The 11927-nt window shown below is 53.4% G+C and overlaps 1 protein-coding gene across 1 annotated transcript; it reads right to left on the bottom strand.

The window, feature by feature from the left end:
- Positions 1-409: 409 nt before the first annotated feature.
- SHH (sonic hedgehog signaling molecule) lies at positions 410-10236 on the bottom strand. Its single transcript, XM_068405329.1, has 3 exons — positions 9928-10236; positions 4699-4960; positions 410-1116 (listed from the first exon to the last, which is right to left on the bottom strand). The coding sequence occupies exons 1-3, from the start codon at positions 10234-10236 to the stop codon at positions 410-412; spliced, it is 1278 nt and encodes a 425-aa protein (XP_068261430.1).
- Between the last annotated feature and the right edge of the window lie 1691 nt (positions 10237-11927).

The following is an 11927-nucleotide window of genomic DNA, read 5'->3' as shown; positions in this document are numbered from 1 at the left end:
GGTCCGGTTCATATCATTTAAAACATCTATTCAAAATACCAAAGAAATAAATATCCAGGAGAGGAGGAAAAAAAAATAAAACAACAAAAAAAACAACAAAACAAAAGAACAAATAAAAATATATATATATTTATAAACTAAACAGAACGGAACTTCCTGGGGTCTTTGTTTCCCTTAAAGTCTACTTTGGACTGTCCTACTTAATTATTATTACTTTATTATTATTATTTTTAAGTCTTAATCCGTGCTCTCGTTTAAAAATATGTAATTAATTTTCCTTTTTTTTTTCTTTTAGGTTTTTATTTTCTTTTTTTTTTCTTTCTTTTTTCCTTTTTTTTTCTTCTTTCTCTCTGTGTCTCTGTCTCTCCCTCGGAGGCTGGCGGGCGGCCCGGGGAGACGCGGGATGGTCTCAGCTGGATGGTACCACCATGCCCAGCGGGTGCAGAGAGTCACTATCCAGTACCCAGCTGCCAATGCGGTAGAGGAGGCGAGAGTACCAGTGGATGCCGGGGGCGGCGGGGGCACCGGCCACGGCCCCGCCGCTGGAGGGGCAGAGGGCGGCCAGCAGCCCCTGGAGCAGGCGGAAGGGGGCGAATGCCCAGTGCGCCCAGCTGTGCTCCTCGATGACGGCGTAGCAGGAGGCCAGCACCCGGTTGATGAGGATGGTGCCCTGGGCGGTAAGTGGGGCGTACGCCCCCGAAGCCTCCTCCCGCAGCGACACGCTGTGCACGGCCGCTGGCAGGAGCTGCCGCCCGCCCTCACCCAACACGTAGACCCGTTGGCCCGGCCGTACGCGGCTGGCGAAGAGCGCCCGGCTGCTGGGGGTCCCCTCCTGCGACTGGTTGTGTTGGGGAGCCACGAAGAGGAGGTGGGCGGCCGTCAGCAGCAGCCGGGCCCGGGGCTGCCGTGTCTCGATGACGTAGAAGAGCTTGTGGGAGCCGTCCTCCCGGTCAAGGAAGGCGAGGAAGTCGCTGTAGAGCAGCCGTCCCTCCGTGTCGGCCACCAGCACCCGGTCCCCGGGGCTCAGGTCCTTCACCAGCTTGGTGCCACCTTGCTCCAGGTGCACTGTGGCCGAGCCGGGGAAGCAGCCCCCTGATTTAGCTGCCACAGAGTTTTCTGTGCAAGGAGAGAGGCACAGAGGGGTTAGAGGGGGCACCCACCAGGCCAGGGCATGGGGGTACAGGGGTACGGGGGCATGGGGTTACGGGGGCATGTGCCACTTCCCTGGCTGACCCAACCCACCCAAGAGGCACAGGTGCAGGATACGGCCTCGCTCCCCACCAAAATTCTTCCATCGTCATCTACGAACTTGCCCCGTTTGCATTCAATGTGTCAAGTGAGAGCCCCTTCCTGCCAGATTTGAGCTGGTGCATCTCCCTTTGGGTTACGAGTTACAGGGGCCCTTTGACTCATTAAGGAAATGGGCCAAAATGTTTCCCCTGAAAAAGCTGTTCCAGAGCAAATCTGTTCTGGAAGAGCTTCCCACCTGGATGCTGTTTGTCCTGTGCCTGACACCTGATGTCAGATAACTCGCAGGCTTTCAAAGCCGAGCGATTTTACTGGAATAAGGTTTCTCCTCAAAGCGAGTGTCCGTGCTCACAATGGTTGGGGTCCCCATGCAGCTCATGCTCAAGGAGCCCATTTAGGGCAGCAAACAGCAAAGAGCAGAAGGAGGAGCACATGGATTTGCACATCACCCCACCAGAAAGCAACAGCCCAGAATTCCCAACCCCTCTCCATTGGCCTGTGCGTGACCACGTGCTGCCCCCTCAGCCCTCACTGCCCTCCTGCTCGGCACAGCGGCTGCTGGGGCACATGTCATCCCCTATAACATCCCTGACTGGCACCTCCACTTCTCTGGTTCACTCTTCCCTCCAGAAAAAAAAAAAAAAAAGCATCTCCTTCGCCTCTCCCACTCCACTGGAAGGAGGATTCTGTTCCCTGTCCCAGGAGATGTGTCCCTGGGTAGCCCCACACCTGTTCCAGACTCCCCAAGCACATCCCTCCTTCACCTCTTCCAGCTTGCAGAGTTACTCAGAGTTTAGCTACTAAGTGCTGTTGCCACTGCTGCTTTTTTCCAGTGTTCCCGAGAGGAATAATCATAGGTTTAAAAAAAGCAGAAATAGCACTGAGACAAGAAGTGTCTCTTGTAAATCCCTTTCTGGAAGCTCAGCCATGTGTGGGGCAGTGGGAGAGGACCTCTGCCCTATTCCAGGCTCGTCTCTGACTTAACCGAGGGACTCCGAGGTGTTCCTAAAGCTCTGACTTTCTATATATTGGGATGTAGCCCATGGTATGTCATGGTAACAAGTGTCTTTGCTACAGCTCTTGACATTCCTCATTCCTCCTTTGCCCTCCCCTGGTTTTGCCCAGTTACTCCCAGTTTAGAGTCCTGGTGCATTATCTCCTAAAGGTGCTCAGATTTCATATTTTGCCTCTGCGGCTGGTACTGCAGCTCTTATGATTTAAATAAACCCTTGGAGTGTGTCCTAATGACTTTCTCAGGAAGGACAGGAAGGGTGAAAATTAGACCGTTATTGATTTGCTAACGACTTTATCACTTCTTCAGAAATGAAGCAGCGAGATCTCCAAGGCCTCTTCAGGGAGGACATGGCAACAAACAAGCTATGTGCTTTCTGTGGAGCCCTCCGCTAGCAAACTACACCTTCCTACAAGCCGACGGTAAAGGTCTGGCTTTAGCTTTGTTTGCATATTCAGGGACTTGATGAATAGATCTAGTAGTGTAGCAGCTCTACAAACATGCCAGTGAATTGGCAGAGGTGTGAAAATCTGCTGCTTTGAGCAGTGCTTGTTTGGGTTCTCTAATTAAAATCCAATAAAGGATCAGCATTGTCATTCTGATTCATGTAATAAATGCAGACACTCTTGGAAGAGAGGACACTTCCATTTTTTTCCCAGCTTCTTCCCCCGCTTTTCTCCCCCTCCCTATTTGTTCAGGTGCAGAAACCCTATGTGCCAATTCACACACATACTCTCCAAAAAACCCAGGACCTTCCAAGCACTATTTGCACAGCAGAGCCACTTTTCCAAGGCACTCAAGATCTGTATTTGAATTTTAAATGTAGAAGCTTGCTCTAAATACTTGCTGTAGCGCATTATCAATGTCCCTTTTACCACCCCTGCCTCTCCCTCCTCTGTCCTGGTGACAATAATTCAGGCCTTGGGGGAACTCTTCTTTGCATTCCAGTCTCCGGGATCATACTTTTTGCAAACAGAGATCTAGATAAAGAATCTTCCTGCCTGGCATTATGAGGTTTAATCTTCTCATAAGATGCTCTGTCATGAAACGAGGTTTGGACAGTTTGAAATCAGGCTGAGCGGGTGGAATTCAAGCCTGCTCCCTTGCAACCCGCGTGGTACAGTCACACGACCCTGCCTGACACCCTCTAAATATTGCCTCCAAGTCCGTGTGTGCCGAATCTCAATGAGCAGCTTGGGGTTACTCCTCTCCTACGAAACACCCCACGGGGATGGATTAGGGGGGTGCGCTTGGGCTAAGGTCATTGCTCGCCACAATCGGACGTCTTGCGCTATAAAGCCTATCTTTGCTATTGAAAGGGATGTTTCGTATCCTCGCACAGCTGACAGCTTTGCAGGGCCTCCTTTTGGCTAGACATGACCGAGGAGCCGAACAAAAGCCGTAGCAGGTTCTCAGGACAAAGCCCACATAGGCTGGGAGAGGTGCTACCTCGGCTCAGCTCCTGGGGAGCTTTGGGCTGGAGTGGGGGGGATGAGCCCCTCTCGCAGGCAGACGTGGTGAGACCAGGCTGTGGGGCCACTGGTTTTGAAGCAAACAGTTATATTTAAAGAAAGCCCATTATTTTCTTTTGCAACCAAGTGTTTCTTGACACTTCCAGCAGGCTGGTGGGCTAGAGGATGCTATTAAAAAGCACTTTAGCTGCCATGCAGCCAGGGAGGGTGGGGGGGGCTGGCACTTGCCAACCGTTTTACTCCCCAAAAGAACTGTCAAGTGTCGAGCAAATGAACTCGGCAAGTAGGGGATTTCTTGCGAGCTGTTCCCGGGTTGAGACAGTGTGTGGCGTTGTAAGCACAGGGGAGGGGAGGTAAAAAAATTACATGTATGTATATCCCTCTCTGGGAATTTCCTAGCGGCTACCGCTGAAGAAGGCAGGGGACCACGTTTGTTATTTATTTTCCTGGCCGGCTCCCACTCGGAGATTAGCGATCGCGAGTAAAGGCGTGCAGCCAGCGGGGCGGCTGGGCACGGCCACTGGTGTTGCTGTGGAACAAGCTCTTTGGACGTGGAAAGCAGCGAATCCCACGGGGGGAGGAGAAGGGTGTGTGGCGGCGGCGCGGCGCCCGTGGGAAGGCTGGGCGAGCAAAGCACCCCGATAAAACGCTGTCAAAAAGTGCTGCAGCTGGCTGGGCTTTCCCCCCGCCTCCTCCCCCCCCCCCCCTCTCGTCCCCTTCCTTTCCCCACCCCTGCGCCGGCGGGATCACTGAGAGGCGGGGGGGGGGAGGCAGGCTGCGCCCTCGGGGGCTCCGCTCCGTAGCCCCGAGGAGCCCCGACGGGGCGGGCAGGGCTGATGGGGACCCTGGGGACGGCGAGGAGGGAGCCCGGGCGTCACCGAAGGCTCCGGGGGGCTGAGCCGGGGCCTGGGGGTTTGCCCCCCCCGCTCCACCCCGACGTGTCCCTGGGCAGGATGCCCGTCTTACCTGCTTTGACGGAGCAGTGGATGTGCGCCTTGGACTCGTAGTAAACCCAGTCGAAGCCGGCCTCGACGGCCAGGCGGGCCAGCATGCCGTACTTGCTGCGGTCCCGGTCTGAGGTGGTGATGTCCACGGCGCGGCCCTCGTAGTGCAGGGACTCCTCGGAGTGGTGACCGTCCTCGTCCCAGCCCTCCGTCACCCGTAGCTTCACCCCGGGCCACTGGTTCATCACCGAGATCGCCAGGGCGTTCAGCTTGTCCTTACAGCGCTGCGGGGATACGGGCACACGGGGAAGGGCGCATTGCGGGGGGGCACTGCTACAGCCAGGAGCAGACCCCCCCCCTTCACCATCCATTCCCCCCCCCCCGGGCAGCATCCTGCCCTCCCTCCCCAGCCAAATCAGCGACAGTCGTGTGTCGTGTCCCCCCGCCCCCCGAAACGCCGAGCCAGAGCTGAGCATTTTCTCCCCTGCTGCCAGGGAGGGACGGGGAGGCAGGTGAGGAGGAGGAGGATGAAACTTGGGGACACGGGAGGAAAAGGGGTGAAACACCACAAAGACCCACCGGGACGGAGCCGCCCCCTCCCCGGGCACCTGCTGCAGGAGCAGGGGGACTCCCCACCCCGTCACCGGCGCTGGGGTGTGAGTGTGTCGGCTCAAAGCCACCTGCACGGAGCAAATTCCTGTTGCTAAGTGCCCTGTCCCCTTCCCGAGAGCGAAGTTTCTGTCGAGAACAAACACTCGCCATGTATCTCGGAGTCACGGATTCTCCCCCGGAATGTCTCTCCGGGTCTTTTCAGCTTAATTCTGTGTTGAAAGGGGTCTCAATACATGTTAACAGCCTTTATGTGCTGGAGGGAGGGGTGGTGTGAGGTTTTTTCCCTCTCCCTTCGCCCATCACTCATTAGAGCCCTCAAAGCAGCATGGGCTGGGAGCATTCACTCCGCTTCAAACATACATCCGCGCTCGCCTACAAAGCCGAGCAAATCCATACAATAATATAGCTCTTAGTGGAAAGATGAAAAGCAAGGGAGGGCCGAGGAGGGAAGTTAAGCGAAGCAGGGATGCTATGCAAGCTAGGAGACCCTTTGTGTGGAGTGAAACGTTTTCCAACTCCGTGGAGAATCACTACAGGGGTTTTCCATTGCCCCCCTCCCCATCCCCGCAGCCGCTGGCCTTCCCGGGGGCTGAACTAGGCCCTGCAGCACCGGGGGCCTGCGGGGACCCAGCAAATGAGGGGAGGGGGATGGGGAGAGGGAGGGGAAGGGGAGGCTGCAGTGGTGGAGGAGGGTGAGCTCTAAATGAAACCCTGGAAGTTTTTTAGGGGGATTCCTATCATAGCCAAAGTGGGAAATAAACAAGCAGACATAGGGGAAAAGGACTCGCAGCCCCCCAGAAATAGGAAATCAGCACCGATAGCATTGAAAAGCGCTTGGCTAAAGGTACAGAGTTAAACACACACGTTGTTTACTTTTCCCCCCTTTTTGAGAGGAAAGTACTTCGTGGATATAGTCAGTGTGAGTGACTTGATGCAAGTATTGATGTGGATTAAAGCCACGGTGGGATGCAGTAAGCGGCTCTTCCCTCACTTTTGCTGGCCTGACTGGGATGCTTGGCCTTCTGCAGGACCATTCTCCCCAGTGTGCTCCCAGCATGCCCAGTAACAGCCCACAAAGGCCCCCTTCACAGCTCCCAGAAATGCAAAGCCCCTCCGTTATCCCGACAACGCTACTTTTAGGGATGTGACAAGGTTGCTCAACAGGGAAGTTCCCGTGTGTCTATCAACAGCCATAAAAAGCAATTCCAGCAATACAGACGTCCCCGAGAGACATAAAACGCAATCGTGAGCTCACTTCGGACTCTCTGGCCTACCGTTTTACTGAAAGAGTCGGGTGTTTCGGTTTCCGCACTGTTCCCGGCAGCAAAACGCAGCAGCACAAGGAAGTTGAGTGTGATTTCTTTTCCCTCCTCTCTCCCTCGCACACCTGAGAGGATGGATACGCTCCTCCACTGATTTGCAGGGGGAAGAGGGAGAAGGATCAAACGTCTCAGATACCGTATAAGGCGACAGCCCTGCGCGACACGGCGAGGTCTTGCCCCGCCGCTGTGCAGGGGTGCGGGCAGCGGGGCGGGCAGGGGTGAGGGCAGCGCCGAGGGGCTCTTGCCGCTCCGGCCCTGCCAGCACCAGCTCCCGGCTTTAGGCGAAATAAAAGAAGGAAGGACCTCCTAAAGGACTTTCCTCCCTTTTATACTGCCTGAGCTGGATTGTCAGAGTCAAAAGCCGTGAAGCCCAGACTATTTATTAATTCATTGGGTCGTGTGCCACAAATCAAGCCCAATTCTGTTCAGCCACCGTGAAGCTCAGCAGGGCTGCCCCCACTAACGCTTTGTGTGGAGGCAAAGTTGTTCAACAAGCCCTCTCCTGCCAGCTCCTAATCTCTTCACAAATGAATTGCTTGAAGGAAACACTTAACAGGTACCTGTCAGTGTAAACAACCTGGTGGGCTTCCTAAATGCCAAGTTGATCTCTAAATTCCTCACATCACGCACCGGTTGTGTGCCTGCATTACACGAGATTGCTATTTTATTTCATACAAATTCCAGCTTTATCATACTGACCTGGCCTCCTTATCTCTCCCCCGGATCCAGCCAATGGCTGGGGTGGGGGGAAGGAAGGGGGGAGCCTTCAGCAAACTGCTGTTGTCACCTGCAAAGTTGAGAACCTGACTTACCTACCTCTGTTTGCGTTTTTTCCCCAACTCTCCTTCTGGAGTTAATATTAACTAGCAGCTAATGCATTCGGCGACTATTCTGCAAGTTTAACGATTCTATTCAGGGAAGATCTCTCCATGGTTGAAGGGCTCGGGAAGCAGGCGTTTAAAGGCTCGGATTTAACGAGAGGTTGCTGGCCGAGGGAGGGAGGGATGGAGAGAAAGCAAGGCAGGGAGGCCGGCGGCAGGACGGCACCTCGGGGCGCTGCGGCCCCGGCCGTGCCCGGGGAAGGGCGGGCAGGGGCAGCCCCTCCGCCCCCTCCCCAGCCCCGCTCCCTGCCTCGCCGAGGGGTGCCGGAGCCCGGCTCTGTCCCCCACCTCTCTCCCCTCTTTGCCGCCGGGTACCCGGCGTTGCGGCCTCCCCGTCCCCGCTGCCCTCAGCCCACCTCCCCCCTTTGTGTCTAAGGCGCGGGAATAAGCACTGAAGGAGAAAGAAAAAAAAAAAAGTATTTGTTTTCGTTTCGTTCGTCTGAGGGAAGTTGACAGAAGGTCAGGAGTTCAGATGCTGCCAGCTAATGCAGCGAGAGCGGCCAGCCGCGTAGCCGGCGCGCCGTGCCCCGGGAGAGCCGCGGGGCCGGGGTCAGCCCGCACGCCGCCCCCGGCCCGCAGCCCACCTCTCCCGACCCTCTCCCGGCTCCCCTCCTCCTCCTTGCCCCGCTCCGCCGCGCACACGCACCGGCGCAGCCGCGCTGGGAGGGATGCGCCGTGCCCCGGCGGGAGCCCGTCTCCCGCGGAGCCACCGCCGCCGCCGGGCTGCGGAGAGAAGGGTGAAACCCGAGGCGCCGCGATCGATACGCGAGGGGAGTTAAGTGGAGCTGAAAATGCGAGAGATGCGGCTGGCTCGCCCCACGCCTCGCACCGGAGGCAGCGAGGGCGGAGGACCGCGGGTGCGCAAAGGCTCCGCGCCCGAACGGAGCCCCGACAGCCGCCCCGCTCCGCTCCGCACCCCTGCGCGGGGGGACAGACAGCCGCTCCGCTCGACTCCGCATCCCTGCGCGGGGGGTGACCGACAGCCACCCCGCTCCGCTCCACAGCCCTGCGTGGGGGGACAGACAGCCGCTCCGCTCGGCTCCACAGCCCTGCGCGGGTGGACAGACAGCCGCTCCGCACCCCTGCGCGGGGCGGACCGACAGCCGCTCCACACCCCTGCGCGGCGGGGACCGACGGCCGCTCGGCTCCGCACCCCTGCGCGGGGCAGCGGGCGGCGGCGGGCGGGCAGAGGCGCGCCGCCGCGCTCGGAGGTACGGTGCGATTTAAGGTGGTCGGGAGGAGATGGTGGCGGCCGCCGGTCCCCTCGCCCCGGGAAAGCCGGTAAACGTGCGGAAAATCAGGGCGAGGAACGGGGAGAGTTTGGGAAATTCCACCCCCCATCCCCCCTTCCCCGCGTCCACTCCCCGCCTAGTCCTTCCAGGCGAGTCCTGTTCTAGCACTGAAGGTGGGGCTTAAATGTATTAATATTAAAAAAGCGCTGTTGACCTATATTTGGAGGAAACCCATTTCCAGTGTCTAGATTGCATGTAGTTTCAGAAACTCCGGGACTGGCAGAGCAATTGACTTCACCGAGCTCTCTGTTGAGCATGAATAATAATTATGAGGTGACTGTCGGAGAGGTTCTCTCTTTTTTTTTTTTCATAAAATGGTTCCGCAATCTGATTCCATCCGAGATCTAATATTTACCCAGTTGTAAACCTTGTGCCATCAGATTTTTTAAAGCAGAAGGTGATGCAATGCCGATAAGTTGCAAGTCCCTCCCCTATGGAAGTACCAGAGCATTGGTGGCGAGCATCCTTAAAGAAATATCAATATATTTACGCTCTGATGGGCACAATTGCAAATGATGGTATTGCAATACGAGCTATATAACACGGAATCAGGAGAGGAATGGTCGATCCGGCTTCAGCTGCCTTTTGTGAGTGAACGACTGCATGCCTACTAAATTTAGAATACGCTCGCGAGGAAAATAGTGATAATAAAAATAATGAAGGCTAAAATGAAATGAAGCAAAAAAGAAATTAAATAAAATATATAAAAAATCAAGTCAGCAGGCGTAGCAACCGAGGACTGCGTTTGTAATAATGAGTGAGTGGCCTGGCGGTCACTATACACTTGGGGTCCTCTGAGCTGTATGCAATTCGTTTGATCAAAGTGCATCCTTGGGGACAAATGCAAACAGCAATCTCTAACCAAGTTACAGGGAACGCCATGGCACGGTAATGACTGTAAGTATCACACAGATTCCCCCACCAAATATCTAGATAGCTCCAGCTCCAGCCCCTGCTAACTTGTCTGGATAGATGGTTATTTACATTCAATGGGGGAAACTAGCCGAGTTTGGAGGGGCGGGGGAAGGAGGGGGAGAGGGAAAAGGGGGGGGGGGGGGCTTTCAAAAATACTAAGACAGATGCGTCCTTTAGGATTGCTCAGAGAGGTTAACAAACACAAATACAGGTATCTCTGTGGCTCTACCTGAGTCATCAGTCTGTCAGCTCCCGTGTTCTCTTCATCCTTAAAAATAATGTCAGGGTTGTAATTTGGGGTTAGTTCTTTAAATCTCTCGGAGTTTCTTGTGATCTTCCCTTCATATCTTCCACTGGCCCCTAGGGTCTTCTCTGCCACATTGGGAATAAACTGCTTATAGGCTAAAGGGGTCAGCTTTTTGGGGTGTCTCCTTTTTCCAATGCCCCTGCCTGGTCCACAAGTCAGCCCAGAGGAGACTAAAAGAGCGCAGATGAAGCCCACCAAGAGAATTCTTGTCAACAGCAGCATTTCGTCCATTGAATCCAATTACTTCAAAGCTCTCTGTGCCTATCCCTGGCTGGCTCTCTAGAGCTCTCTCTCTCCTCCTATGTCCTTGTCTGCTTTCTGAATCGTATACTATCCACCGATCCCTAGCAAGACAGGTGCTGGAATGGCAGGCTTTAGGTCGCTGATAACGGAACACATCGGAGTTTGGTCGGGAGACAGCAATCGAGAGACAAAAAAAAGGGTCTGATTTTAATGGTAGCAAAGCAAGACGCTTGTGAGAGGAGTCTGCCTTTAGTTCTATATTATAGCTGCCAGGGCCGAGAGCTGATTGGCCAAGGCGAGACAAGCTTGTCTTCTGATGTTTTAACCCTCAAAAAGGCAACAAATTCTTGAAAGATTTTTTTTTTTCCTTTTACCTGAAGGGCTTGGAGCTGAGAGGGGTGGAGATCGCGCTTTCTTGGGATAACATCAATTACACGCTGTTTTTTTTTTTTTTTTTAAAAAAAAAACTTTCTTGGCAGAATGGTACATTTGTCAGCAAGAGGAACAGATGCCTCTGTGAAAGAGAAAAAAAAAAATAAGATTAGCAGGCTGCCTCAGTGCAAGTGAAGTTTCTAAAAGCAGTTGCGGTTGAATAAAATGCCGAATTATCGGGGAGCCGTGCGAATAGAAACGTATTGGGGAAATATTAAAGCCCCGGGAAGTGGGGGGGATAGTGCCATTTAAGAGCGCACCCACCTAAGTGGTTTTGTAACAGGTTTCTTCCCCCTGAAAAGGGAGATTGCTCTCCCTCGTCCAGACATACATTTTTAAACACACTCGCCTTTTAGCTGATAAATGACCACTTTAAAGACAGAAACAGGTAAGTCTGATGCGAGGCGGCAGTTATATGAAGTTAACGTGTCTGACTTGTGTATCACACAACTGCAATGTGGCAAGATCTAAATGGCATCATTTTTTTTTTTTTATCAAACCAGGACTATCACCCATTTTAAAACAATACTGCATCTTCAGAAGTGCATGAAAAGTCAACTGATTAAAAATAGATGGTCTCCTGAGCACGCCGGGGCTATATGCTTTGTTTCTTTGGTCGAAGAGGAGCGTTTTAGACCCTTACACCTCCTCGCGGGGTGTCATTAAGTTTTTAAGCAAAGCATAGTGTGGAAAGCATCCGCAAACACAATTAACAGAGATCGATCCAAGCAAAGTGAATGGGAAGGGGATAAGTTTAATGTTAAATTAATTGTTATCTCATGCAGCGTGGCAAGTGATGTCTTTATCCCCATCTCCAAAAGCTACTAATCAGACAAAGGTGTTGAGAGACGAGCAAAATTGCAGAGATGGGGCTGATAGAGCAGGTTAGACAGAAAAGCAGAGTCCCATATGAACAAACACTTCTCTGCCTGTAAAGAGCTCCTTTACTTTTGCTCCTAAGAAAATACAATTTGTGCTAGGGTCTAGAAACTTTCAGGAGGTTTTTAGGAGTTCTTAAAAATGCCAGGAGGACATGCTGAAGGAATTCAAAGTTCACTCTCTCAGAAAAAAAAAAAAAACCAACAAAAAAAAACGACTTTAAGGGTTTTTTTTTTAAAAAAAAGCTCTTTGGGGCGAGCAATTATATAGAAGTTTTCCGGTCTGTGACATCGAGCTGAGTCGTAATCAACTTAAACCACGTGAAAATGGACTTCAAAATTAGTTTTTAAGTGGTAAAAAAATTGTAT

This window comes from Nyctibius grandis, chromosome 7, assembly GCF_013368605.1.
Source record: "Nyctibius grandis isolate bNycGra1 chromosome 7, bNycGra1.pri, whole genome shotgun sequence".
Lineage (NCBI taxonomy): Eukaryota > Metazoa > Chordata > Aves > Nyctibiiformes > Nyctibiidae > Nyctibius > Nyctibius grandis.
The sequence above is the reverse complement of the archived record's forward strand: the minus strand, read 5'-3'. Positions and strand labels throughout refer to the sequence as shown.

Excerpts from the sequence above, each read along its gene's own strand:
- SHH (XM_068405329.1), bottom strand. The coding sequence starts at position 10,236 with ATGGACGAAATGCTGCTGTTGACAAGAATTCTCTTGGTGGGCTTCATC. Across the intron at positions 4,961-9,927 it reads CTGACAGACTGATGACTCAG|CGCTGTAAGGACAAGCTGAA; the intron begins GTAGAGCCACAG and ends GTATCCCCGCAG. Across the intron at positions 1,117-4,698 it reads CCACTGCTCCGTCAAAGCAG|AAAACTCTGTGGCAGCTAAA; the intron begins GTAAGACGGGCA and ends CTCCTTGCACAG.